A 26,300-nucleotide genomic window follows, 5' to 3' on the forward strand; every position below is an offset into this window, starting at 1 on the left:
CAGACTCACCTATCACCTCCACTAGCAATTAATCTGCTCCTATTCGTTTCAGCGGCTGAAATGCTCTGGATGAGAATCCATAAATATCAATAGGTGTGTAATGGAATGGAAGGCGATCATAGCGTGTGAGTTACTGATGAAATTCAGATGTACCGAGATCATCCAAACTGTTCAGCTACAGGTATATCGCCAAAGGTCCCTGTGGCTGGACACACTCCAACCACTGGGGAGGCCATTGCTAGAGATTATTTGGAATCATTCAAGATGTCCATTTGGTAGGAAAAAAAAAAAAACTCACATTTTAATACTGACTCAAAATTGTAAAGGAATTTTAAAGCTTATAAAGACACTGTCACAAATTTAGCAGTTTTCATTGCTCATTTTCTATCATACCTTATGATGCTTGTTCTAGTAAAAAGTGATCTTTTATCATCTGGGATTGGGATACTTGGGCGGGGCTTCAGGGGCGAAGCACCACTTAGCCACGCCCCCAGCACAACTTAGCCATGCCCCTTCCGTGAAGTCATTGCGGCATAGGTCACGCCCCCTCAGTGGTCATTGGTGTGGGCCAATCTAGTGGGGGTGCAGCCTAGACCTTTAGGTCGGCCCTTCCAATGGCTGCTGAGGGGGCGGGGCCTATGCAGTGATTACGTCCCTTAGGGGCGAGGCTAAGTGGCGCTTCGGTTGTGAAGCCCCGCCCAGGTATCTCAATCCCAGATGATAAAAGATCACTTTTTACTGGAACAAGCATCATGAGGTATGATAGAAAATTAGGTATGAAAACGGCTAAATTTACCCTTTACACCTGTGTAGAGCAGTCATAATGCAAAAAGGGGGTGACAGTGAAAAAAAAAGAAAAGAATGCAAAATACAGCATACTCACCCTAGTCCAGCACTGAGCCTCTAGTCCTTTGGTTTACCTCCCCTGATGAGTTCAGGACATCATCAGCCAAGACTGCAACGGGTGCAGAAAGTCATCAGGAGAGGACATCAAATGGGGAAATAAACATAAGCACTGGGACAGACAGGAGTACTGGTGCTGGACTCAGCAGGGTAAGTATGCTCTATTTTACTATTCCTATATGCGCTGTATATTAATTTACAACTGTAGCAAGGTGTAATGTGTAACACCTTATTCACATTTAATATACTGCTGCTGTTACATAGAAAATAAAAAATAGCCTATGCTTACCTCTCCGCGCTCCCCTGATGTCCTGTTGCAGTGTCGCCGGCATTCCCTGCTGATCGCAGCCACCTTCCCTTCTGGAGTGTTTACATAGACAGATTTATCTGACAAATTTTTGAAGTCAAAGCCAGGAATGGATTTGAAAAGAGGAGAAATCTCAACCTTTCCTTTATTACCTGGTCCCTGTTTATAGTCTGTTCCTGGCTTTGCCTTCAATGATCTGTCAGATAAATCTGTCTGTATAAACACACCATAACTCATCTCAGGATTAACAGCCTGCTCAGCAAAACACTAACTGAGATGGGACTGGCTGAACAGGCTGAGATGAGTTAAGGCCATATTATGCTGCGTTTACACAAAATTGCGAATTTGCGTGAGAACGATGGAATTTGAACGATAATCGTACGTGTAAACGCAGCGAACGATCGAATGACAAGCGAGAAATCGTTCATTTTGATCTTTGAACAAGTTCTCAAATCGTCGCTCGCAAAAAATTCGCAGATCGTTCCGTGTAAACAGTCGTTCACCGATTTTACCTATGTGCGAGATAGGCTTAAGCGATCGCAAAACAATCCCAAAACAAATTTTCCGTACGATATATTGTTCCATCTAAACGCTGATCGTTATAAAAAAAAAAAATTGTTACTTTGAAATCGTTAATCGTACGATCGGGCGAATTATCGTTCCGTGTAAACGCAGCATTACACAAAGCGCTTATTGACCATTACGGCTGATAATCATCTTGTGTAATAGAAGACAACAATCAGCTGACATGCATGTTGAAAGACAAAGATCACCATAGCAGCGATATGCTGCCATCACTCCATGGAATAGGAGCAGCAGCAAACCGGCGCTATCTTCTATTATCCAGTGATCACCCGGCCCCACCCCCAACCCCCACCGGCGACACTGCAACAGGACATGAGGGGAGCACAGAGGGGTAAGTATAGGCTCTTTTTTGTTTCCTATATAACAGCAGCAGTATAATAAAAGTTGTCTACTACCGGACAACCGCTTTAAAGGAGAGAGCCACATCTATTAAACCTGGATGGCATATTCTAAGTATATATCATAACACCCAGACAGGAACACCCCTTAAAATGTGTAGCCAGGAAAGGAAAGAACAACACAAAAATTCAGTGCAAAGGTGACCGTAGCCTTTAAGGGGTTAACAAGCCTGACTACAACTGTCCCACCCACACATCCAGTCCCCTGCCATAGCAGAATGCTATAGTGCCCTGCCTGCAGCTTTCCACTGAATAGTTCTCTTCAACTCCCAGCTGGAGGTCAGCTGACTAAACGGATGCAGCAGAGTTTAGTTAGTAGTACCAGTAAATATAGGTCCTTGAGTCATTGTTATCCGTCATGTAGTTAGAAATTCTATACAGCTATTTCTGGTTCAGGGAACTGTAACTATGTCACTGCTAATGTTTTCTCTTATGTGTGTCCCATCCCCCACCCCCACCTTTTTAGACCAACACATTGTACAGACGCTATATCAGATATGTATAGCTACAGTATATATAGACTTCTATAATCAGATGGATACGCTGTTAAAGGAGAAGCTCGGCCAAAAGTATTTTTTAATATGTTATTTCTTATGGAAAGTTAGACAAATTCCTAATGTACATTAATTATGGGAAAAGCACATATAGGGCTATTTCCCTTAATTTTGTAGATCATGGAGACTTCAAAATCTATCAAAAACCAAGTCACAAATCAGGGTGCAATTCCTATGGAGTGTCCAGCAGGGGGTGCTCTATGTGTAGAAGCCTATGGACTGTATTGAAGTCTATGGGAGATGTAATGTGCAATGTAATGTAAACCACACTTTATTGGTAGACTAAGTGTATGGGATAATTGACTATGTTTATGGGATAATTTGGGGAACAAGGACACTTGCTCCCCAAATAGAGGGCACCGAGCAGCGAGGGAGAGAGGAGCCGGAGCATCTAACTACCTCCTCCCTCCCTCCCTGCATGCTGCACTGGGACAGATAGACACTACTACTCCTCCCATCATCTGCTCATAGTATGAGCAGATGATGGGAGGAGTAGTATCAGGGAGATCCTCAGCACCAAGCTCCCCCTCAGCCAACAGTCTTTGCTCCCTAAATAATCCCATAAACACAGTCCATTATCCCATACACTTAGTCTACCAATAAAGTGTAGTTTACATTACATCTCCCTTAGACTTCAATACAGTCAATAGGCTTCTAAATATAGAGCGCCCTCTGCTGGACACTCCATAGCAGTAACACCCTAATTCGCGACGTCATGGTTTTTGATAGAATTTGAAGACTCCCTGATCTACTACATTAAGGGAAATAGCCCTATATGTGCATTTCCCATAATTAATGTACATTAGGAATTTGTCTAACTTTTCATAAGTAATAACATGTTAAAAAATACTTTTGGCCGAAGTTGTCCTTTAAGTTTCCACAATGGGACAATTGATGCAGAAATGGGTGTGGATTATGGAAACATTAACCCCTTAGCGACCCATGACATACCTGGTACGTCATGGTGCCGCGGGGGGTGTTCAGAGCTGGGTCCCGCCGGGACCCCGCTCTGAACGGCACTGCTCCCAGCTGCAATCTGCAGCCGGGCAGTGCCTCTATTAGCCGGCACAGGTCCCGTTGCCGTGACGGCTAATTAAGCACTTCAACGCAGCTGTCAAACCTGACAGCTGCATTGAAGTGCTTTGTACTGCACGTCCCTGGTGTCCGCGGGGGGAGATCCGTTCTTCTGCCCGTGCAGGGCCTCAGCGTCGCAATGACGCTGATCCCGGATCGGCAATAGATTGCTGTGGCCTGCAGCAGGCCATAGTAATCTATGACCGATCTAATCGATCTTTGCTGTGTATATACACAGCATTGATTTCTATGAGAGATCAGCGCTGTTTATATACAAGTCCCCCAGGGGGGCTTCTAGTTTATGTAAAAAAAAAAAAAAAAAAAAAAGTGTTTATTAATAAAAAATCCCCTCCCCTAATAAAAGTACAAATCACCCCCCTTTTCCCATTTTATAAATATAAATTAATAAACAAATATAAACATATTTGGTATCGCCGCGCACGTAATCGCCCGAATTATTAAATTATCACATTCCTGATCTCGCACGGTAAACGGAGTCAGCGCAAAAAAATTCCAAAGTGCAAAATTGCGAAAGTGCAATATTTTATGGGAAAATAATGCCTGTCATTGCAAAGTACAATTGGTTTAGCAAAAAATAAGCGCTCATATAAGTCTCTAGGTGAAAAAATGCAAGTGCTATAAACATAAAATGGAAAAAGCAAAAGCAAAAATTGGCTTTGACCTTAAGGGGTTAAAAAGAAAGAAAGAAAAAACCAATAGGGGATTGCTCAAAAATTGTTCAATATTTTACACCAAATATTGCTACAAGAATACCATTGATTAATTCCCCCAATGTATTTTATATGCAGTTATGGATCACAGCAAAATAGCAGATTTTGGAAGTCTCTCATCGGCCCTCATGCGCACACACAGTGGCGTACATAGATGGAGGAGCATGGTCACATGCTCCTCCATGCTCAGTTATATAATGGCTGGGATTGCTATTCTGAGCACTGAGAAGAACGGCACAGCAAGGGAGAGGAGTTTCCAAGATGATCACCAGGGGGCAATTGTAAGTGATTATATGGAAGAAATGTGCCGATCTACGGCTGTATTCAAAACAAAGGAGAAGGGGACTGAACTGGAGATCACCGGGGAGCAGGGAGGTCAGACCCCCTGCAATCTCTTTCTTGTCCACTACTCAGTGGATAGGGGACAAATAACTTTTAATCGGAGAACCCCTTTAAGCAATCAGCTGGCTGATCGCTGGCCGTATCACATGGGGCAATATCTGCCTGACTGGGCACATAATCTGTATAATAACGCTTTAGTATGAATGTGACTTCCTCATACAGACTTTCCTACTTGCATTCTACAACTGAACACACCTTACCTGTTTGTAGAACAGTTTCTGGATCAACAGAGGGAAGGTAATTGAAATCCATCGATCTAAAAATAAAAGTATAATTAAAAAAAAATATATTAAATTTCTGTTAACTGTTTCTTCATATTGGTATCCCTGAATACTCATGGTTGGTGTTGGGCGGACCGGTTAAACTGCAGAACTTGCATGTAGCCCTAGGGAAACCTGGAAAACATGGATACAGCCATAGGCTGCATCCATGTTTTCCTGGCAGCCCTAGGGCTACATGCAAATAGCTGTATATAATGTCTTTACTGTGATCCCAATGTGTGTATTACCCTGTGATATGATGTCACTGTGCACAAGGATATTACACGATCATGTTCGGAACCTGCTGCTATACATGGTGATGGTGCAGTGGCAGTTTTGCTGTTTGACCCCATAGTTACTTGTAATTTCCTGATTGACATGTGCAATTGGGGGAGCGCTCAACAGAATACACAGGACTCCTAACGAAGAGTCCGCTGTATTCTTTCACTGCCACACGGCACCATTTTTTTTGGCGCAACAAGAAGTAGTAGTAGTAGTAATAAGCTGCTTGTACACAGAGCGGCGTATTCAGCCGTCTGATCCGCTCTAAGTCTGCCATTGTTTTGAGATGCACATTTCATTTCTGATTAAGTCGCTACACAAATCTCTTCCCGCTCTTCCTCGGCCAGCGCGGGGAGGCAGGCAGAACACATGGCTTCTGATAATGGGATTATGATGATAGCGTTGCACAGCACAAGTACAAGGAACGTACAATCAGCTTGTTTCACAAACCTGTCTTTCTCGTTCTGATTTCCCTTATCACTTCCATTGTTGATAACAGCCAGCTCGTCCAGGAGCGACGTCGACTCTTTTGTGAACTTCTCAAATACCTGCAATGCAGAGGCAAAACATTATCCCCGTACAATAGAGGAAGAACTTCCATTAGGTTTGGCAGAATGAATACAAATGACACATTACGTGCAGGCAGGCAACAGGTACGCTACATTATGATGAATACTCCCGACTCAGATAAAATAAAAGCTAGAACGTATGCGCAAATAACTATTCTCTTAGACTCAAAATTAAAGGGGCTTGTCTGGTATTAGGGTCTGATTTTTTTTCTTTCCCAGTACAACAGCAGCGCCACTTTTGTACACTTGTGGTGTCTGGTATGGCCGCTTACCCCCATCACAGTGATTAGAACCAAGATGCAATACAAGACACAGCCTTTAGACCGCACTCTAGGGAAATATACTTAAAGGGAACCAATCACGCCAAATATGCCCCTAATGATAAGGAAACGTGCTGGTACATCACCCAGCACGCTTCCCAAACATACCCCTGTACCCTCCTTGCCCTGCTTGTTTATACTGTAATCTTACATTTCTGAAGTCCCCCGCTGTATGGTAATTAGGTGTAAGTAGTCACGGTGGGCGTATGTAGTCACGGTCCTGGGCTGTTGCGAGCACAGTAATCACGCCCAGAGGGGCGTGATTGAAAGACCTGCACTCTGCTGACATCACCTGGGGCATGCGGTCCACGTCGGTGGCGCACTAACGTCTTTAGCACGCCGCGCATGCGAAGTACGTCGGCGTCTTCTCCCGCCACACTGCTCATGCGCGCTGTGCTAAAGACGTCGGCGCACCGCCGATGTGGAACGCAGGCATATTCGGCGTGATTGGTTCCCTTTAAAAACAATCATGGACTTTTATCAAACTGGTGTAAAGTAGAATTGTCTTAGTTGCCCCTAGCAACCAATCAGATTCCACTTTTCATTCCCCACAGATTCTTTGAAAAATGAAAGGTGGAATCTGATTGGTTGCTAGGGGCAACTGAGACACTTTCACTGCCCTACCGCTATTGTTATTAGAGAGACAAGTAGCAGTCAGAGTGCCCCAGCTGCGGCTTACCCCTTTCCATTTTCAACAGAGAACACAGGAACATTCCTGTGCATGGGGAGAAAGCGGGAGAAAACTGATGGCCGACAGTTATGCAAGGTGTATGAACACTAGTCTACATTATCCTCAGATAATCCAGATCTATCAATCAGCCTCATACCATAAATAGCGTGCATTGGAAGACTAAGGGCCAGTTCACACAGAGTAAAACTGGCGGAATTCCGTGGTGGAAAGCTGACAGCCTCCGTGTCATACAGGCAGTTTATGGGAGGGCTTGAGCGCCTCCTCTCTCCGCTCGGAAGAATTGTCATTCCGCCAATTTTACTCTGTGTGAACTGGCCCTACAGGTTGCCAGACACCTTCAATAACTGTCAGCCAAATGGTTTTCTCCCCCGTCGACCAATACACAAACACTGGACACGGACGAACATTCCGGTGTTTTCTGTGGGGAGAGAAGCCACAGCAAGTCTGGCACCGGCTTATCACACTGCAAACAAAGGGGTGGGGCAATGTAACCCCAAACCCTATTATCTCTGACATCTGTCGGTGACATCTCAGAAGCCTGCATACACTTCATACGGATTCTGTATGGGGACCTTTAGATTGCACTAGGGGCCTTTCATAAAGAGTCTAATCCGATCACTTAGTGTAACTCCATGACCAGTAGCCTAACCGAAATGCAGTAATGAGACTCCACCCAGTCTCTCTACAAGGCCAGATGATTTATTGGAAATGTAGAAAAAATTAGAAAATCATTTCAGAGTAGGAATACAAATAGGTGCGGCTGAAAACCTGTGTCTGGTCTGACACATCAACTACAACAGGCAAACCGGGCACTGGAGCAGTGTGCAGGCCCCAGCGCTGGAACCAGGGAGGTAAATGGCCGTCGTTACTTTCATCCAGCCCCACCCCCCACCCCCCCGGCCAGTGGAAAAAAAAAATCATATTATCTGATGTTCTTTATGTATAATGTCAGGAATGAATCTTGCCCATATATTCTTTCTTGAACAGGCTGTGACTTGCAGGATACTGCTCCAGCCTCTTGGTAATATAGAGGGAAGGTGGCAATTCAACACTGCTGATGCCAGTTACTGGCCATCTAATTGAATGGAGCTTGTCATGTCACTAACCAGCACCTACAGGTCTCCACCATTGCAAAGGGACAGAGGCGAGCGATATATGCAATTTTCTTGTAACCCTACTAATGATTATTACTAAGGGTTCCAGAATGAATATCCAGCCAGGGGAAGCTTGAGGAGAACAATGACAAATACAATATAATGCATGGATGTAATGTTATTGTTATTACTTACTAGTCTTTTATTCAGCCAATCCATATGATCGTAAGTAAGACTCCCACCAAACTCTTCTGTGAGCTGGGAGGGTTCTATGTACCTTGTCAGCTTATTACCAGACACCAAGATAACCTAAAAGGACAACACAAACATGGTTATAAACAAGTGACCGGGTCAGCTCCCTTAAGTGTCACATCAAGCCGAATATTTTCTAATAGATGAGAAGTGTTAAAGGGGTATTCCACTCAAACATAACTTTTGATATGTTGCTGCCCATGGTGAGAGTAATAATTATTTCCATACTTATTATTAATTCAGTCTCCTTTCCCTAGCTCTGAGCTGCTGCTTTCTGCTAAAGGCACAAATTTTTGTGTGAGCTTTTCTCCTCCCCCCCCCTTCTGAGAAAGCTGATAGGGTAAAAGAGGGTAGGCAGGCTTTATCTGCAACTTTGTAGCTTCTTTGTAATGCTGGGAGGGTTATTCTGAAGTCAAGTTGCTAATGAACTCCCTGTAAATATCCCTTCCAGCATTACAAAGAAGCTACAATGTTGCAGATGAAGTCAGTCAGGGACTTGTTTACATCAGCCGTCTCAGAAGGGAGGGGGGAGGAGGGGGAGACATAGAGAAAAGCTCACACACAGATTTTTGTGTCGTCAGCAAAAAAGCAGCAGCTCAAAGCTGGGGGAAGGAGACTGAATAGTTAATAGCAAGTATGAAAGGAATTGTTAGTCTCACCATGGGCAGCAACATATGAAAAGTTATGTTTGAGTGGAATACCCATTTAAACATTTAGAAGTTACGTTATTCTAGCTGGTCTGTATTAGCTGCTAGTTATGCAGCCTTTTACTCTTCACATACGGTATTTTGTTATATGAGGCTCGATACCTTTTGCGCTTTGCACTTTATAGACAGCTGGTCGGATCATGTATCTTGTCCCAGCACTACACACTACATTACTATGTCACACTGACAACTACTTATTATTATTTATTTATTTTATTTGTATAGCACACACAGATTCTGCAGCGCTTCACCTATAGGGAATGTTGTTCTTCCCCAGAGGATGACGCCCTCCTCCATTGTTTGACTTAGACCTGCATTGTCTTCTGTATTATAATGCACATTCTCTTAGCCCTTAGCATAGGGACATGTTACTTCCAAGGTGGGAAATTCGGAATTGCATAGAACAGTGCTTCTCAAACTGTGAGGCGCCCCCTAGTTGTTGGTGAGGCCCAGCTGGAGAGCCAGTTTGTTACAAAAGTAACTATGATCTGCACAGTCCTCCAAAATCTCCATTTTAGAAACATTATTAATTTATTTTGTACTTGCTTTTTTAGTATATAGAGCTTAGGAGATGGGTGAATGGTAGCCCTAGCATTATTTTCAGCTTTTAAATGGACTTTCACCACAGATAGTGAGGCCCCGGCACCCTCTTGGTCAGTCTGGTGAGGCCCAGGCATTGCCTTGGTCTGTTGGGTGAGGCTCCAGTAGAAAAAGTTTGAGAAGCGCTGGGAAAGAATGTCTGGGCAAACTGCAGAATGATTAAAACGAGACAATAAATAAAAAAAACCTCACATATCACAAATATCCTAGGTATTCCATGCAATGCCAAACGGAAAACTGGCGTAGTATAAAGTACTGCCGCCAGCGACACTTTTATTGCCATGTCTCTCGTCAGGCAGTCTTTGTCAATGCCAAAAGCCGGTGAAGTGTAAAATATTCCCACCAGTGTCGTTTTGAGGCAATTTTTTTGGTGTAATGGCCAGAAAGCGGTAGAAAGCCCCTTTCCTTGCTTACTTGGACCACTTGCACTGAATAGAGCGCCCCCAACTACAGAGATGACCTCTCCCGATACTAGAGACACAGAACCTGGGTGAGGACCTGGAGGTTACAAAGTAGCAGAGATGACTTACAATATATGCTGGCGGATGTGACAAATGGGACACAACATGGTTTTATCGACTTGGAACTGCTCAAGGAATTCTGAACCAACTCTATGCCAGATCACTATTTACTTTATGTCCAAAGGACTTTGTGTCGCAAAAACGTTCCTGACCACAGTATACCTCGTGTTATTACTCCACAGGACGTGTCCAAGGATTCATGAGGTGTATGTCCAAGAACAAGAGCCAGAATGTGAAGTGCTCTAGTATCAGAGAACTAAATGCAGAATGCTGCTCTAGCTTTCCTCGGTGCAACTAGTGAACTTATACTGATTTTTTTCCCAAGTTTTGTTTAGTACATAAGGCTAGGTTCACACCTGCATTGTCTCATTCATGAATAGATCCATCCATATTAAATGAACAGATAAGCACAAATGGATGGGAAAACTGATGCAAACTGATTGCAAAATTATTAGATTTTTTAATGGTCCGTTTGTATTTTGGCTTTAAAAAAACTGACTTTTGTACATGAATGTACGTGAATGGAAATCCCTTCCGCTTAGATCAGTCATCATGGACTATAATGTACTAACAAAAAAAAAGCACTTTCGTGTTCTGTTAAAAACAGAACACTGATTTGATAAACACAGAGCCCACTTACATCAACGGGGACTGACGGATCTGCTAGGTTTCATTTTTCTGTTATCAAATGGAAATCTGTATTGATTTAAAAAAAGAAATTCTTTGGAGTACTTGTTTAATAAAGATTATAATTAGTGTTAAGCGAATACCAAGGAGTCCAACAGCATCCAAGTGGAGTAATCTTCAAGACATTTATTGGAGGATCAAGAATACAATATGATGTGTCGGCTAACACTGAGCATTTTTCAAGTAATTCAAGTACTTCAGAAAGGGTTAATGTGAGCCTAAACGTCGTACTGTAATCTTCATCCTCCAATAAAAGTATTGGGGATTACTCCACTTGGATGCTGTTGGTCTCCTTGCTACTAGATATCCTGTTCACTTGGGATTGTGGACCAACCAGTGTGCATCTGTTATTTTTCTGCTACATTGGGAGTTTCTGGTGTTGTTGGATTCTCTTCTTCTTCCTAGTGTTGAGCGAATGTCAGAAAAATGTGTGTATCTGAACCAAACGCTTGCCATTAAACCTCTGGTGGCTGGAGAACTTGCCTATGGCTGTATCCTTGTTTTCTTCAACTCCCTAGGGCTGCATCCAACGTCTTCAGCCACTGGAAACTAAATGTCTAAACGTCCGACTCGAGCACGCTCTAGTTACACACATCTCTAATAGAAAGTGAACTATGAGACAAAAATAAAGAAAATCCACAAAAATGAAAGGAACGGAAATACTCTATTATCTGTGGACCTTTTCATTACAGGTATTATCAAGCCTTATAAAGCTGATGTCTACGTCATGATGCCAGCACCATAGCCTCTACTAAGAGCAGATCATCCAGAAAGCTAGGGGTCAGACCCCTGTCAGCCTAAGATTGATGGCCTATCATAATATCATAACCATTTCATAATGCTGGATAACCCCTTTAAAACTAGCTACCAAGCAGTGGCGTAGCTACCATAGAGGCATGGTAGGCAGTTGCTATGGGGCCCTTACAGGAGGGGGGCCCGGGCGAGAAGGTAAAAGTGTCTGTCCTTCTGCTTAACCAATTATGTACTGCAACGTGACACAATGTTTACCTCCATGCTGCAACACAAAAAAGGGTTAACAAGCAGAAGACAGAGATCTCTGCTTCACTGACTGGCTGCAGCAATCAAGTAGGGAAATGTGCAGAGGTCGGGGGTTATCAGTGCACCAGCAGTAAAGTGCATATATATATATATATATATACATACACACACACACACAGTGCTTTGTGTTTTGCGTAGGGAAGGGGGGGCCCCTTAAAATTTTTTGCTATGGGGCCCTGTGAATCCTAGCTACACCCCTGCTACCAAGTAATATGAAACAGTGCTAACCAGTGCGAGTACTAGTCTAACCAACAAAGACAGTTAAATGGGTTATCCAGAATTAGAAAATCAAAGCTACTTTCCTGCAAAAACATCACCACCCCTATCCTTTAGGCTGGGTTCACACTACGTATAGTTCAGTCAGTATTGTGGTCCCCATATTGCAACCAAAACCAGGAGTGGATTAAAAACACAGAAAGGCTCTGATCACACAATGGTGAAATTGAGTGGATGGCCGCCATATAACAGTAAATAACTGCCATTATTTCAATATAACAGCCGTTGTTTTAAAATAACAGCAAATATTTGCCATTAAATGACGGCCATCCACTCAATTACAACATTGTGTGAACAGATCCTTTCTGTGTTTTCAATTCACTCCTGGTTTTGGTTGCAATATGAGGACCACAATACTGACTGAAATATACGTAGTGTGAACCCAGCCTTAGGATGTGTGAGGTATTACAATTAAGCTCCTTTCACTTCAATGGAATCGAGATGCAAAACCCCACAACCAAACTGAGGACAAGAGCGGTGCTGTTTCTGAAAGAAAGCGTCCATGTTTTTCTAAGCCTGGATAACACTTTTAACTACATAAGGCTAGGTTCACACAGCGTTTTCAGCATCCGTTTAACGCATCCGTTTTTTTCAAAAAACGCATGAAAAACGGATTGCAAAAAACGGATTCATTTGTGTGCATCCGTTTTTCCATTGACTTCCATTATAAAAAAAAACGGATCCGTTTTTTTTGGCGGACCAAAACGGACCAAAAAACGTTGCTGACCCTATTTTTCTGGACGTAAAAAAAACGGATCCGTTAAACGGATGCTGAAAACGCAGTGTGAACCTAGCCTAACAAAGCTTGAAGATGTTGTATATAAACCAGGTGAAAGAGGGATATTACAGATGTGTGGTCCACAGACATGCACATGAGGAGCAACACTGCCAACTCAGATTAGAAGAGGAAGAAAATTCTTAGCATGTCAAGGTCATTTTCCGATGACACCAGTCCTTTAAACCGGAGCGACCATTGCATCCATGCAATTAGACAGAAGGAAGTGGAGGGTCCAATGATGGTTCTTGATCTGCACTAACTAAACTATAAACTATAAATGAGGCTAAACTGTCGGAATTAGTGAGTGGCCGGGAGTGGATTGCACTCCTGCCGGCTGCCAGATAACTTGTGATTGCCGCAAGTCTCGGCATTTAGAGACCCGCTGCGATCAATAACTTTTGACATTTCAAATGATATTTTTTATGGCATGTACTCTTTAAATTTTCTTTTAAAGGAGAAGTTTGGCACATTAGAAAACCAGACAGGGGCGAAATTGATTACAGGTACTAACTTACCTCTCCCCATGCTCGCGGGGAGTGGTAGAACCGGCCTTGGGACCCCTTCTGGGATCTCCAGCGCAGACACGCCACGACCTGGCTGATGGACTGGACGCTCAGTGACTGGGGCAGGAAGCTAATCCAGTCACTGATTGGCTGAGCGGCCAGTCCATCAGCCCGGGAAAGGACATTTTACCCCCAAGTCACGACATCATCACAAGTCAGGGGAAAATGACATCTGAGGCGGGTCCTGTGCTCACTGCGGGCACAGAGAGAGGTAAGTGTGTACTTGTAATCAATTTCCCCCCTGCCAGCTGCCAGATTTTTTTTATAAATCCCCGGACTTCTCCTCTAATGTAATTGACAAGGGATAAACCAAGGCTAGGTAACCATCAACATACAGCTGTTTCGGGGTGTTGCCCCTCATCAGTGTGGAGCAGGATTCTGGCTAGGTGGGAGCAATGCCTAGTAGAGCCATAAGAGAAAAGGATTGCTGAACTCATGGAGACCATCCAAACGATAACACTGCCGGCTGCTAGTGAAAGCGCTCAATGCAGTGAAGTCCTAGGTGCATTGCCCCCTGGGAAACATGAATATGCAAAAGAGGAGCCTGTGGAGCCTCATTTTTATTTAAATTTTATTTAAATTTTTATTGTGTGTTTTTAAAAGTTTTTCAATGCATTCTATGGTACAGCCCAGCTTTTCTAATGGCAAATAACAAGCCTTTACAGCTCTTACTCTTGGTAAGTGGAGATGAGGAAAAAAAACAAAACATTGCAACCAAAACAGTTAGGAAGAGGTTAATGTTGGAGTCTGTGGAGGTGACATCACATAACATTTAGCTCAATGTGAAACTAAGTAGATTTGGACCCTTAAAACAATGCGACCAATGGGTCTTAATGAAATCTTGAGTTTCGCTCTGCGTTATTGACCGCTGATCCCCAGAGGGTCTGCTCCTTTAATTGCAGCTATTGTTGTGTCTCGCACATGTTTGTTCTTCACCCTTCACTTAGGTAACCAAGCGTGACGTTCACTCCTCGTCCAATGAACACAGATATTGACTTTTGCTGCAAAGTCTTTTCTTTGTAAGGTTATATATTTTTTTTTTACATTCTACACACCGCACCTTTCTGGATTGTTGGTGTATCTTATATTCTTCTCATAATTCACAATCTTTATTATGTTGTTTTCCTTTTTTGGTTGTCATTCATTTCACTGTTACCCATTATTATTTTACAATTTATTTGGTATATAGTGAGGCTTTTGTGAAATGTGATATAGTGTTCTTTAAAGATTTTCTTAAGTTTTCTTGCATTAGGTTTCATGCTTACCTGCATTGTTATAGCATTTTGTTCAGTGGCGGAACTACCGCAGTAGCAGCCGTAGCTGCTGCTACGGGGCCCGGCACAACAAGGGGCCCGGCAGCAGGGACTGCCTGAGTGAGGGGAACGGTATTTGTGTAGAAGCCGGGGCATCACAGAAGAGAGAGAGAGGGGGAAATAAAACACGGATGCACCCTCTCTCTCTCTCTGTCCCGGTCACTGAGAAGAAGCCCTGACAGGAGACTCCTCTCCTCCTGCAGCAGCAGCTAGAGGCCGCTCTCCTGTCTGGCCTGTCAGCTGCCTGCACGGAGGAGCATGATAACCTCCGACCCCCAGCCCTCTCCTGCCGGACCTCAGGCATGACAGCTCCTTCCCCCTTCAGTAAGTATATACTGTCACCTATAAGGTGTGTGTGGTTGGGGAGGGGGGATGTTGTATGGTGGCTGCTATGTTGCATAAGTGTGTGTGTGTGTGGGGGGGGGGGAGAGGGACTACAACTCCCAGTGTGGTCTGTCTGCTGTCTGTGCCCCCATCCTCCTCACAGACTAAATGGAGACACAGATTGCACAGCCAGATCACACTGGGAGTTGTAGTCCCACACTGTCAATAATATGACAGTGTCAATTATTTGAATTGTCCCATTTTTCCTTGCAGTGCCAGCCAGGATATATAAATGAAGTACTAATATATATATATATAATATATATATATATATATATATATATATATATATATATATATATACACACACATGCTGTATATACATACGCACACGCATATACACACACGTGCAGTGCCAGCCAGGATATATACGTGCAGTACTATACATATATATATATATATATATATATATATACACACACACACACACATACACACACGTGCAGTGCCAGACAGGATATATACATTATACACATGCAGTACCAGGCTATACACTATATATATATATATATATATATATATATATATATATATATATATATATACACACACACACACACACGTGCAGTACCAGACAGGATATATACATTATATACATGTAGTACCAGGCTATACACATATATATATATACACACACACACGTGCAGTAACAGTATACATGTGAAGTGCCAGACAGGATGTATACTGTATATGCTGTACCGGGCTGGATCTATCTACATATATACACACGTGCAGTGCCAGACAGGATATATAGTGCAGTATGGTGGTATTGGTCAGGTCTGGTGTGGCGGTGTTATCCAGTCACAGTACGGTGGTATTGGTCAGGTCTGGTATGGTGCTGTTACCCAGTCACAGTATAACGGTATTGGTCAGGTCTGGTATGGTGCTGTTACCCAGTCACAGTATGGTGGTATTGGTCAGGTCTGGTATGGTGCTGTTATACAGTCACAGTATGGCGGTATTGTTCAGTTCTGTTATGGCGGTATTGTTCAGGTCTGGTATGGTGGTATTATCTAGTCACAGTATGGTGGTATTGGTCAGGTCTGGTATGGTGGTATTATCCAGTCACAGTATGGTGGTATCAGGTCTGGTATGGCGGTGTTATCCAGTCACAGTGTGGCGGTATTGGTCAGGTCTGGTATGGATGTGTTAAACAGTCACAGTATGGTGGTATTGGTCAGGTCTGGTGTGGCAGTGTTATCCAGTCACTGTATGGTTGTATTGGTCAGGTCTGGTATGGATGTGTTATACAGTCACAGTATGGTGGTATTGTTCAGGTCTGGTATGGTGGTATTATCCAGTCACAGTATGGCGGTATTGTTCATTAGGTCTGGTATGGCTGTATATGTTAAATGTGCATTGTCTAAGGCTTTTACCTACCAATCCTATGGCGAGAATCGCTACAGACAATATGCAGATCATTTAATATGCAAACTTGTTCATATATTTTAAGCACTTAAAAACCATGTAGAAAAAGAAAGATTCAGCCAATGTATGTGGCCGAAACCACACGTCCATTTCTTCCCCAGTAGCCGGGAAGTGTGTGGGGGGAGGCCTTGGAAAGTTCGCTATGGGGCCCAGCCATTTCTAGTTACGCCCCTGATTTTTTTGCTATGTATTGCTATGAATGTATGTGCAATTATGACTTATATTGACTGATATTTTTTTAAACAAGTATATAATAAAGTAATATATTCCTTTTTTGTCATGCTATGCAGGAAGTGGTGTATTTTTTCAAGTCTGACACAGTGCTCTCTGCTGCCACCTGTGTCCATGACAGGAACTGTCCAAAGTAGTAGCAAATCCCCATAGGAAACCTATTCTACTCTGCACTGTTCCTGACATGGACAGAGGTGGCAGCAGAGAGCACTGTGCCAGACTGGAGAGTATACACCACTTCCTGCAGGACATACAGCAGCTGTAATAGACTTGAGTTTTTTTTAAATAGAAGTAAATTACTGCAGTACACATTTAAAAGGGAACCAATCACCTTCGTGGGGAAGTGTGAACAAGCCCCAGCTCTCCGACTCGTGACGGCAACAAAATAAAAAAAACAAAAATATTTTTAATGGTCAGTTCTGGCTCTCGGCATCAAGACATTGGGGTAGAGCCACAGCGGCATGTACTCACGCTGCCTCCACCCTCTTCCCAGCCACTCACACTTGACTGAGAGATAGAGTTCTGGCCTGCATTACCTTTTAACCCTTTGAGGACCAGGCCCAAAATGACCCAGTGGACCGCGCAAATTTTGATCTTAGTGCTTTCGTTTTTCCCTCCTCCCCTTCTAAGAGCTCTAGCACTTTCAGTTTTTTATCTACAAGCCATGTAAGTGCTTGTTTTTTTTACAGGAATAGTTGTACTGTGTAATGGCGTCATTCATTTTACCATAACATGTATGACGGAATCCCAAATATATTATTTATGAAGATATAAATTGGTGAAATCGTAAAAAAGAATGCAATATGGTAACGTTTGGGGGGTTCCTGTGTCTACGTAATGCACTATATGGTAACAGCGACATGATACTATTATTCTATAGGTCAGTCCGAACACAACCATATGCAGGTTACGCAGATTCTCTAATGTTATATATATATTTTTTAAATGAAATCCTTATTTTTTGGCAATTAATTATAAATAAAATAGCCCTATTGTGACGCTTATAACAGTTTTAGTTTTTCACCTATTAGGCTGTATGGGGTGTCATTTTTTCCGCCATGATCTCTAGTTTTTATTAATACCATATTTGTGAAGATCGGACGTTTTGATCACTTTTTATTAATTTTTTTATATATATAATGTAACATAAAATCGGTAATCCCCGTACTTTTTCCATTTTCGTGTACGGCGTTTACCGTTCGCAATGACGCTTGTTATATTTTAATAGATTGGACAATTACGCACGCTATGGTATACTATATGTTTATTTGTTTATTTATTTTTATATGTTTTATTTATATAATGGGAAAGGGGGGTGATTTCAACTTTTATTGGGGAGGGGTTTTGGGGTAGTGTGTTAGTGTTTTTAACTTTTTTTTTTTTTACACATTTGAAGTCCCTTTGGGGGAATTGTACATTCACTACTTGGATTTTTACACTGATCATTGCTATGCCATAGGCATAGCATTGATCAGTGTTATCGGCGATCTGCTCATTGAGCCTGCTTGTGCAGGCTTAGTGCAGCAGATCGCCGATTGGACCGTACGGAGGAAGGTGAGAGACCTCCGGCGGTCCGTTTTAACGATCGGGACCCCCGCAGTCACACTGCGGGGGTCCCGATCGGTAAGTGACACGGGGCTCCCCCTGTCACTTACACTTAAACGCCGCGGTCACGCCGCAGCTGATTGCAGCCGGCCCCCACCTGCTATGAAGCGTGCTCTGCTCCGGAGCACGCTTCATAGCCGGAGAAACACCCAGGACGTATAGTTACGCCCTAGGTCGTCTGGGGACAGACTTCCATGGCGTAACTATACGCCCTGGGTCGTCTAAGGGTTAATGGGGAATTCTAGCAAAAAATGTTTTTCTTTCAAATCAACTGGTGTCAGAAAGTTATATAGATTTGTAATTTACTTCTATTTAAAAATCTACAGTCTTCCAGTACTACTTAGCTGCTGTATATCCTGCAGGAAATAGTGTTTTCTTTCCAGTTTGACACAGTGCTCTCTGCTGCCACCTCTGTCCATGTCAGGAATTGTCCAGAGCAGTAGCAAATCCCCATAGGAAACCTCTCTTACTCTGAACAGTTCCTGACATGAACAGAGGTGGCAGCAGAGAGCACCGTTTCAAACTGGAAAGAATACACCACTTCCTGCAGGACATACAGCAGCTGATAAGTACTAAAAGACTGAAAATTTTTAACTGGAAGTAAATTACAAATATATATAACTTTCTGACACCAATTGATTTAAAAGGAAAAAAATTGCTGGTGCTCCCCTTCAAGCGCTCAGGCTGCCAATCACGCAAAAGTGACTGGGAGGAGAGTGGAGGCAGCATTACTACATGGCGCTGAGACTCCGCCACAATGTCTAGATACTAGAGATGAGCGAACCTCCAGCATGCTCGAGTCGATCCAAATCCGAACTTTCGGCATTTGATTAGCGGTGGCTGCTGAAGTTGGATAAAGCCCTAAGGCTATGTGGAAAACATGGATATAGTCATTGGCTGTATCCATGTTTTCCAGACAACCTTGGAGCTTTATCCAAGTTCAGCAGCCGCAGCTAATCAAATACCAAACGTTCGGGTTTGGATCGTCTTGAACCCGGTTCGCTCATCTTTACTAGATACCACCAGACAGGTCAGAAGATTAAAGATTTTTTTTTTAATTGCTGCCATGCTGGAGGCTGTCAGGAGAGCTGCACCGGGGCAGCTGTAAGGTACCGAAGCTGTGTCACGCTCCACCAAGAAAGGGATTGGTTCCCTTTAAAGTGACTAGGCCAGCAGCGAGTATCTTGGCGTATACCACAGACGTACTCCACTCTTCCGATGTGAACGCAATCTTAACCTTCTGATTTCATGACAGAAAAACAAATAAAGAACCCGGCTGTACCCCAGAGCGGATTCCTCTGCAGAAAGTGCATTTAATCTTACAAGTTAAAATGTAACCTATAAAGTTAATATGTGGTTTGCAAATCTTTGTAAACTCACATATTGAATGTCATGATGCATAACTATTGCAGCCTTACAAATCTCTGGCTGTCAGCCATGGAATTTGATTAAAACCACAATATTGGATATGGATGGAAAGCCAATCCTTCATTCTCAAAAATATCATCTAAATTCAAATTAATTTCATACGTTCACAGGCTGCTGGGTTCTACTCCTTACGCTGGCCGCAACGGATAATGTCTTTTAACCATGGAGAAACATTTCCATGACAGATCAACAGATACAAATTACATGGGATACAATTGACCGGAGTAAGAAGTCAACCAAATTAGACAAAATCCAAGGTGTCGGCGTGCGGCAGATCACAGAATACGGAGGGTCTGCAAATGTCAGGAGCCGCTTAATAGATATCCCTGCAGCCCGCCCTTCCTTTCTGATAATAGAAAAGGCTGATTACCATTACCACTCTATCCTATTCTATATGTGGTGTACACAGGAGTAATACCTGAACTCTGTATCCTTAAAGGAACATGATGACACATCTGAAAGAAACAGATGAAAACTTTCATATACAGTATGTGTATTACTGTACTGTATCGTCATTGGTCACAGACTTATAATGAAGTCTCAGCATTCAAACTGAACACATGGAGGTGGGGGCTTCATCCAAGTGATCGGTCATTTATTACATATCCTGCGGAGGCGAGTTCTGGAACTCCTCTTGCTTAGGGCTGTATTACATGAACCGATCACCAATGTAAATGAGTGCTGATCTGGTACATCAGCGCTCGTTTCCTGAGCCTATTACATGGCTCGATGTTGTTAGCGATGTCCGTGCAGCCCTTGCCTTTTCCCGCTCTCCGTTGCTTACGCACGCTCCCCAGTAACTTCCTGGCTTCTGCCCGTCGCCACCAATGGAACTGCAAAGCTGGTCTCTGAAGTGACAGGCTGCTCAGCCATATGCAAAAAGGCCTGCAGACTCTCAGTTAAGAATCTCAAAACACAGGACTAGCCAGAGATCCCTCCAGGGAAGGACCTAGCAAAGGGATGGCTCCTGTAAGGAGACCACCAAAACCACCATTTTAAGTGGCCCCTCCAGTCATAGAAACATAGAAGATTGTCGGCAGAAAAAGACCACTGAGTCCATCTAGTCTGCCCTTTTAATATTTTCTTTCTTATTATCTTAGGATAGAAATATGTTTATCCCAGGCGTGTTTAAATTCTGCTATTGTAGATTTACCAACCACCTCTGCTGGAAGATTGTTCTAGGGATCTACTACTCTTTCAGTAAAATAATATTTTCTCACATTGCTTCTGATCTTTTCCCCAACTAACCTCTCACTGTGTCCTCTTGTTCTTCAGCTCAGTTTTTTACTAAAAACACTCCCCTCTTGAACCTTATTTAGTCCTTTAACATACTTAAAGCGTAACTGTCATGTTTTTTTTTTATTGCAGAAATCAGTAGTATAAGCGATTTTAAGAAACTCTGTAATAGGTTTCATCAGCCAAAAAAGCCTCCTTCTGTACTCAAGAAGCAATCTCCCAGCCTCCCCCCCCTGACTTCTTATCTGTGCATTATCAGGCAAACACGTCTTCATTACAGAGAAGCCAGTGAAGACGGGCTCTGCTCTCTCCATTCTATCCTTATGGAGGGGGGAGGGGCCGAGGGAGATGAGGGAGCAGGAAGAGGTGACATGAAGGTCAGCTGTTTGTAGACTGTCTGGGCACCTAAACCGCGGGATTCTGGGCTCAGAAAGGTCAGTGCTTATCTATGAACTTACTGAGAGAAGATTGCAGGGTGTTGTGCTGTGCAGGACTGCTCCATGCTCAGTCACTCCTAACAGCCCCTCCCCTCTCCATAGCCACATAATGGACACAGAAATCCTGCTTCATCTGATGTGAGGGGGGAGGCTGGGAGATTGCTTTTTTAGTACAGAAGGAAACTCTTTTAGTACATAAAACCTATTACAGAGTTTCTTAAAATCGCTTGTACTGTTGATATTTAATGTTTTCAGAGAAATGACCCTGAAATGACAGTTACGCTTTAAAGGTTTCAATCATGTCCCCCCTTTCCCTTCTTTCCTTCAGACTATACAGATTTAAATCCTTAAGTCTTTCCTGATATGGTTTATGCCTCACACCCTCCACCATTTTTGTAGCCAGTCTTTGGACACGTTCTATTTTATCAATGTCCTTTTTTAGATGAGGTCTCCAGAACTGGACACAGTATTCCATATGTGACGTCACTAGAGCTCTATACAGCAGGATCACAATCTCCCTCTTCCTACTGGTTATACCTCTATCTATACACCCCAGTCAGTATTCCACCTAATTGCAAGTCTGATGATATGACCAGGGAAATCCCATAGCCAGGTATCCATCCACAGAAAGCTGTTTCCGTGTGTTGCCCCTCATCAGTGTGGAGCAGGATTCTGGCTAGGTGGGAGGCAGCTCAGCCAAACACTGGCTGTGACGATGCCCTGTCTTAGCCAGTGATTGGCTTAGCATCCTGTAACTTATAATTTATAGAGCACCCACATATGCACATATTTTGTCATCATTCCAGTTGATCCCTGTCCCCATTGTGGCTCAAAATGTAAATTCACCTATCAGTATGGTGTAGAGTGTGGAAAAACACACAAACAGGGAGAACATACAAACTGCTTACAGATTATGTCCTTGGTGGGATTTGAAACTAGGACCCCTAAACTATACAAAACACCAACATGAGCATATATGGTATACCGAGAAGCTGAAACATTGCATTGATTATATAGTCTAAAAGTCTAAAAATACAAAAAGCCTTCTTAATATTTCCAGTAGAACACATCTGTAATTCCTCTACATCCTTGTCCAAACTGCATGCCATTAATATTATTTTTACTTGGAAAATTTTCATTCAGAGAGAATAACTGTACGTTTCCAGAACTCAAGGATGTTATTCACCATTTCCCAAAAATATTATGTATATACGATTACAAAAAAAACCCCAAAACCAACTAATATCCCCCACAAGGAGCAAAGCTATTAACAACCAATTCTCTCTCCACAAAGAAACAAAGGAATTTGTTTTGCTTTTTGTTAAAAAAAAGTAATAATAAAATATTACATAAAATGAAACTGGAAAATGGAAAGCAAAGGATGAATGTTTAGGAAATGGTTTAAAGTGAAATGTTTGGGAATGATTTAAAGTGTACCCGTCATTTCTAAGAAACTCTGTAATAGGTTTTATTAGGCACAAAAGCCTCTTTCTGTACTCAAAAAGCTGTTTTGCAGCCTCCCACCCTCACTTCTTATCTGTGCATTATCAGGCAAAGCAGTCTTCAGTACAGAGGAGCAAAGTGAAGATGGGTTTGCCGAGTCCATTATAGCCTATGGAGGGGGTCAAGGGTGATGAGTGAGCAGGAGGAGGAGACAAACTGCTGTACAGTTTGCAGACTGTCTGGGAACATAAGCTGGAGTCCAAAGTCAGAAAGGTCAGTGCTTATCTTGGAGCTTGGTGAGAGAAGATTGCAGGATGATGTTTTGTACAGCCTCTCCGTGCTCACTCACTCCTCTCAGCCCCTCCCCTCTCCATAGAGCATAATAGACACAAAAATCCTGCTTCTTCTGAAATGAGGGGGAGGTAGGAAAACAGATTTTTGAGTACAGAAGGAAACCCTTTTGCTTAATAAAACCTATTACAGAGTTTCTTAAAGCGGATGTACCCCTAGGTGCAATGGTTTGTTTTTGTTGTTTTTTTACATGAAAAGACCGGCATGAATAACAGCCCGGTTCCACCTCTGTATTGATTCTAATGGAGCCGCGTCACAGAGGGGAGGGGGTTTTGTTACACTGGGGTCCGGTGGGCCCGCTTCCAGTGCTTTATGTCGGGCTGGTGCTCAGGAATAGACCGGTGCTGTGCGCGAGAAGCAAGGGGAGGTTCAAAAAAAGGACCGCAGCATCGGCATCTCTGCCCCAGTCTGTTCATGCAAGAAACACAAAGCAATGTACCTGATGGTACAATTGCTTTAAAATCTATTGTACTATTGATATTTATAGATTTCTGAAAAATGACATTTAAATGACAGTTACGCTTTGAATTATATTATATAGCCAATTCTTTGTTGAAGAGCTGTGCTCTTTTGCACATTTTGTTGCCCCAGTTTGGCACAACAGAATGGCTGAGACAAGTTAACTTCCCTTATCTGCTAAATCACCCAGGAAGCCATTGCATTCCTTACCATACATATACAGTTCCACAGCATTCCCATACAGAGGGGAAAAGGCATGTATGAGCAATCATTGGAGAATGTACACTTGTAAATGCAATGCATGCGTCTATGACAGTAGAATGCACACTGTCTAGGTCCTAGTCCTCTTAGCCCATGGCCTTTATGCAAAGTTATAAAATCAAGTTTTCCTCCTAAGCTCAAATGTCATTGGGACCATACTAAGCTGTAGCATGCACACCTCCTCCCTCTTCTACCCTTCTGTATAAGTGATTTACCAGGCTCTGTGTCCTATACATCAATCGCAGGGGGTAGAGGAACAAAGTATGCATGCTGCAGCTCAGCATCACCTCTATGAAGTTTCAGTATGAATGGAAAACATAATTCTACAAATTTGGCAAACCGCTAAGATACAGCGATACGCCCATGTCTGCAACTTTGAGCATGATACATATTAAAACAGTATCTTGAAATCCCCCCTTTCTGCTACCTATAAAACCAACCGAGGGGTCATCGTACTGAGCCTCAGATCTCTATCAAACAGGAAATCCAGGCAGGGTATGGCTTGTACAATAAAACAATGGCTGTGTATTCCTGCTCGCTGCAGGACAAAGAACAATCTCTGTCACCGTGTAGGCACGGAAACACGAGTATCACATTCCCAAAGGAATCCTAGTCATATACAATAGAGAAGGTTTTAATTAAGTTTCTAAGTCACGCCGCCTTCTAATACAGTATATACCGGCACCAATGACTCGTGGAGAAAAGCATCGCACGTAGTCTGAATATCGCTCAGCAGAGGCGCTTCCCCATCTACATATCCCTGGTTACTGGTGCATAGTGGGGAACATTATATTAAAATATATGTAAATCAGACTTCTGTTACTGATGCAATGAATTGCCACTTCCCGGTCTCTTGTGGGCTATCATAATACAGAATGTACACCAAGGGTTTATGGCTGCTATATTTGCACTGCTGTGTTTGTTTGCATTGATTTGCTATAATATAACTGTGATCCTTGTGAAAACATGGAGCAGGAATCGGATGAGCTACGGCGGCTCCAGGGAATTCAGTTCCAATTTCTGCACTTTGCAGCGAGTATGAAACAGGCGTCTAGGCTGCTGCATAAACATTGCTCCAGAGAGAACAGGCAGGAGACAGGGGGCAGCAATAAAAAAAAAAAAAAAAAATCTGAAATGACTGTGATAATATAAAAGGCATTGTCACAATGAATGGGGTACTTCACTTTGGATAATCCATACCTATTATAGTGGTGCCTTTAAAATAATCTGATCATAAGGTGTCTCCTAACTAGGATATGCAAAAGAAGAACCCGTGGGGCCTCATTGAAGAGTCTCGAAACACAGGACCAGCTAGAAATCCCTCCAGGAAGGACCCAGCCAAGGGGTGGCTACTGTGGGGAAACCACCAAAACCACCATATTAAGTGGCCCTATAAGTCAATGTAATGACAAGGGAAAAACCAAGGTCAGGTATCCATCCACAAACAGCTGTTTCGGGGTGTTGCCCCTCATCAGTGTGGAGCAGGATTCTGGCTAGGTGGGAACAATGCCTAGTAGAGCCATAAGAGAAACAGATCGCTGATCTCAGGGAGACCAGCCAAACGATAACACTTCCTCCGGGAAGGACCCTGGCTAGTCCTGAGTTTTGAGGCTCTTCAATGACGCTCCACTGGCTCTTTTGCATATTCATGTTTCCCATGCACCCAGGATTTCACTGCAATGAGCGCTTTCACTAGCAGCCGGCAGTGTTATCGTTTGGCTGGTCTCCCTGAGATCAGCGATCTGTTTCTCCTAACTAGGATCTCAGTGATCAGTTGTGACCTGGGAGACGGCTGCCAAGTGTTTCATATCACTGCAGCGCCACCACTGGAGAAATTAAGCATTACACTATGGAATGCAGAGTGAGAGATACTCTTTGAAATCATTATCTATTGTGGTCAAAAAAGGATGATCGTGAACAGAGGATCCCCTCTCTTTTAACTAAAGCCCCTATTGCAAGGGGGCGATCGGAGGGATCAAGCGAGCACCGACCTGTCCTCACTCCCCATGCTATTACATGCGGCGACAGTGAGCGGGTAAGTGCTGGGCAGGGGGGAATGGGGGTGGCAGCGGGGATAAGCCAATAGGAGATAGCAGCTTTCTGCTGCCGCC

General features: G+C 43.2%; 1 protein-coding gene across 2 annotated transcripts in view; it reads right to left on the minus strand.

Moving 5' to 3' along the window:
• SESTD1 (SEC14 and spectrin domain containing 1) overlaps positions 1–26,300 on the minus strand; it is a 112,831-nt gene that overhangs the window by 27,649 nt on the left and 58,882 nt on the right. For both annotated transcript variants that reach the window (XM_069985178.1, XM_069985177.1), the window contains exons 6-8: positions 8,366–8,479; positions 5,947–6,044; positions 5,155–5,210 (exon numbers count right to left, since the gene is read on the minus strand). In XM_069985178.1, the coding sequence (XP_069841279.1) occupies positions 5,155–5,210; positions 5,947–6,044; positions 8,366–8,479 (268 nt within the window). The remainder of the gene's footprint in view (positions 1–5,154; positions 5,211–5,946; positions 6,045–8,365; positions 8,480–26,300) is intronic.

This window comes from Dendropsophus ebraccatus, chromosome 9 (assembly GCF_027789765.1).
Source record: "Dendropsophus ebraccatus isolate aDenEbr1 chromosome 9, aDenEbr1.pat, whole genome shotgun sequence".
NCBI lineage: Eukaryota > Metazoa > Chordata > Amphibia > Anura > Hylidae > Dendropsophus > Dendropsophus ebraccatus.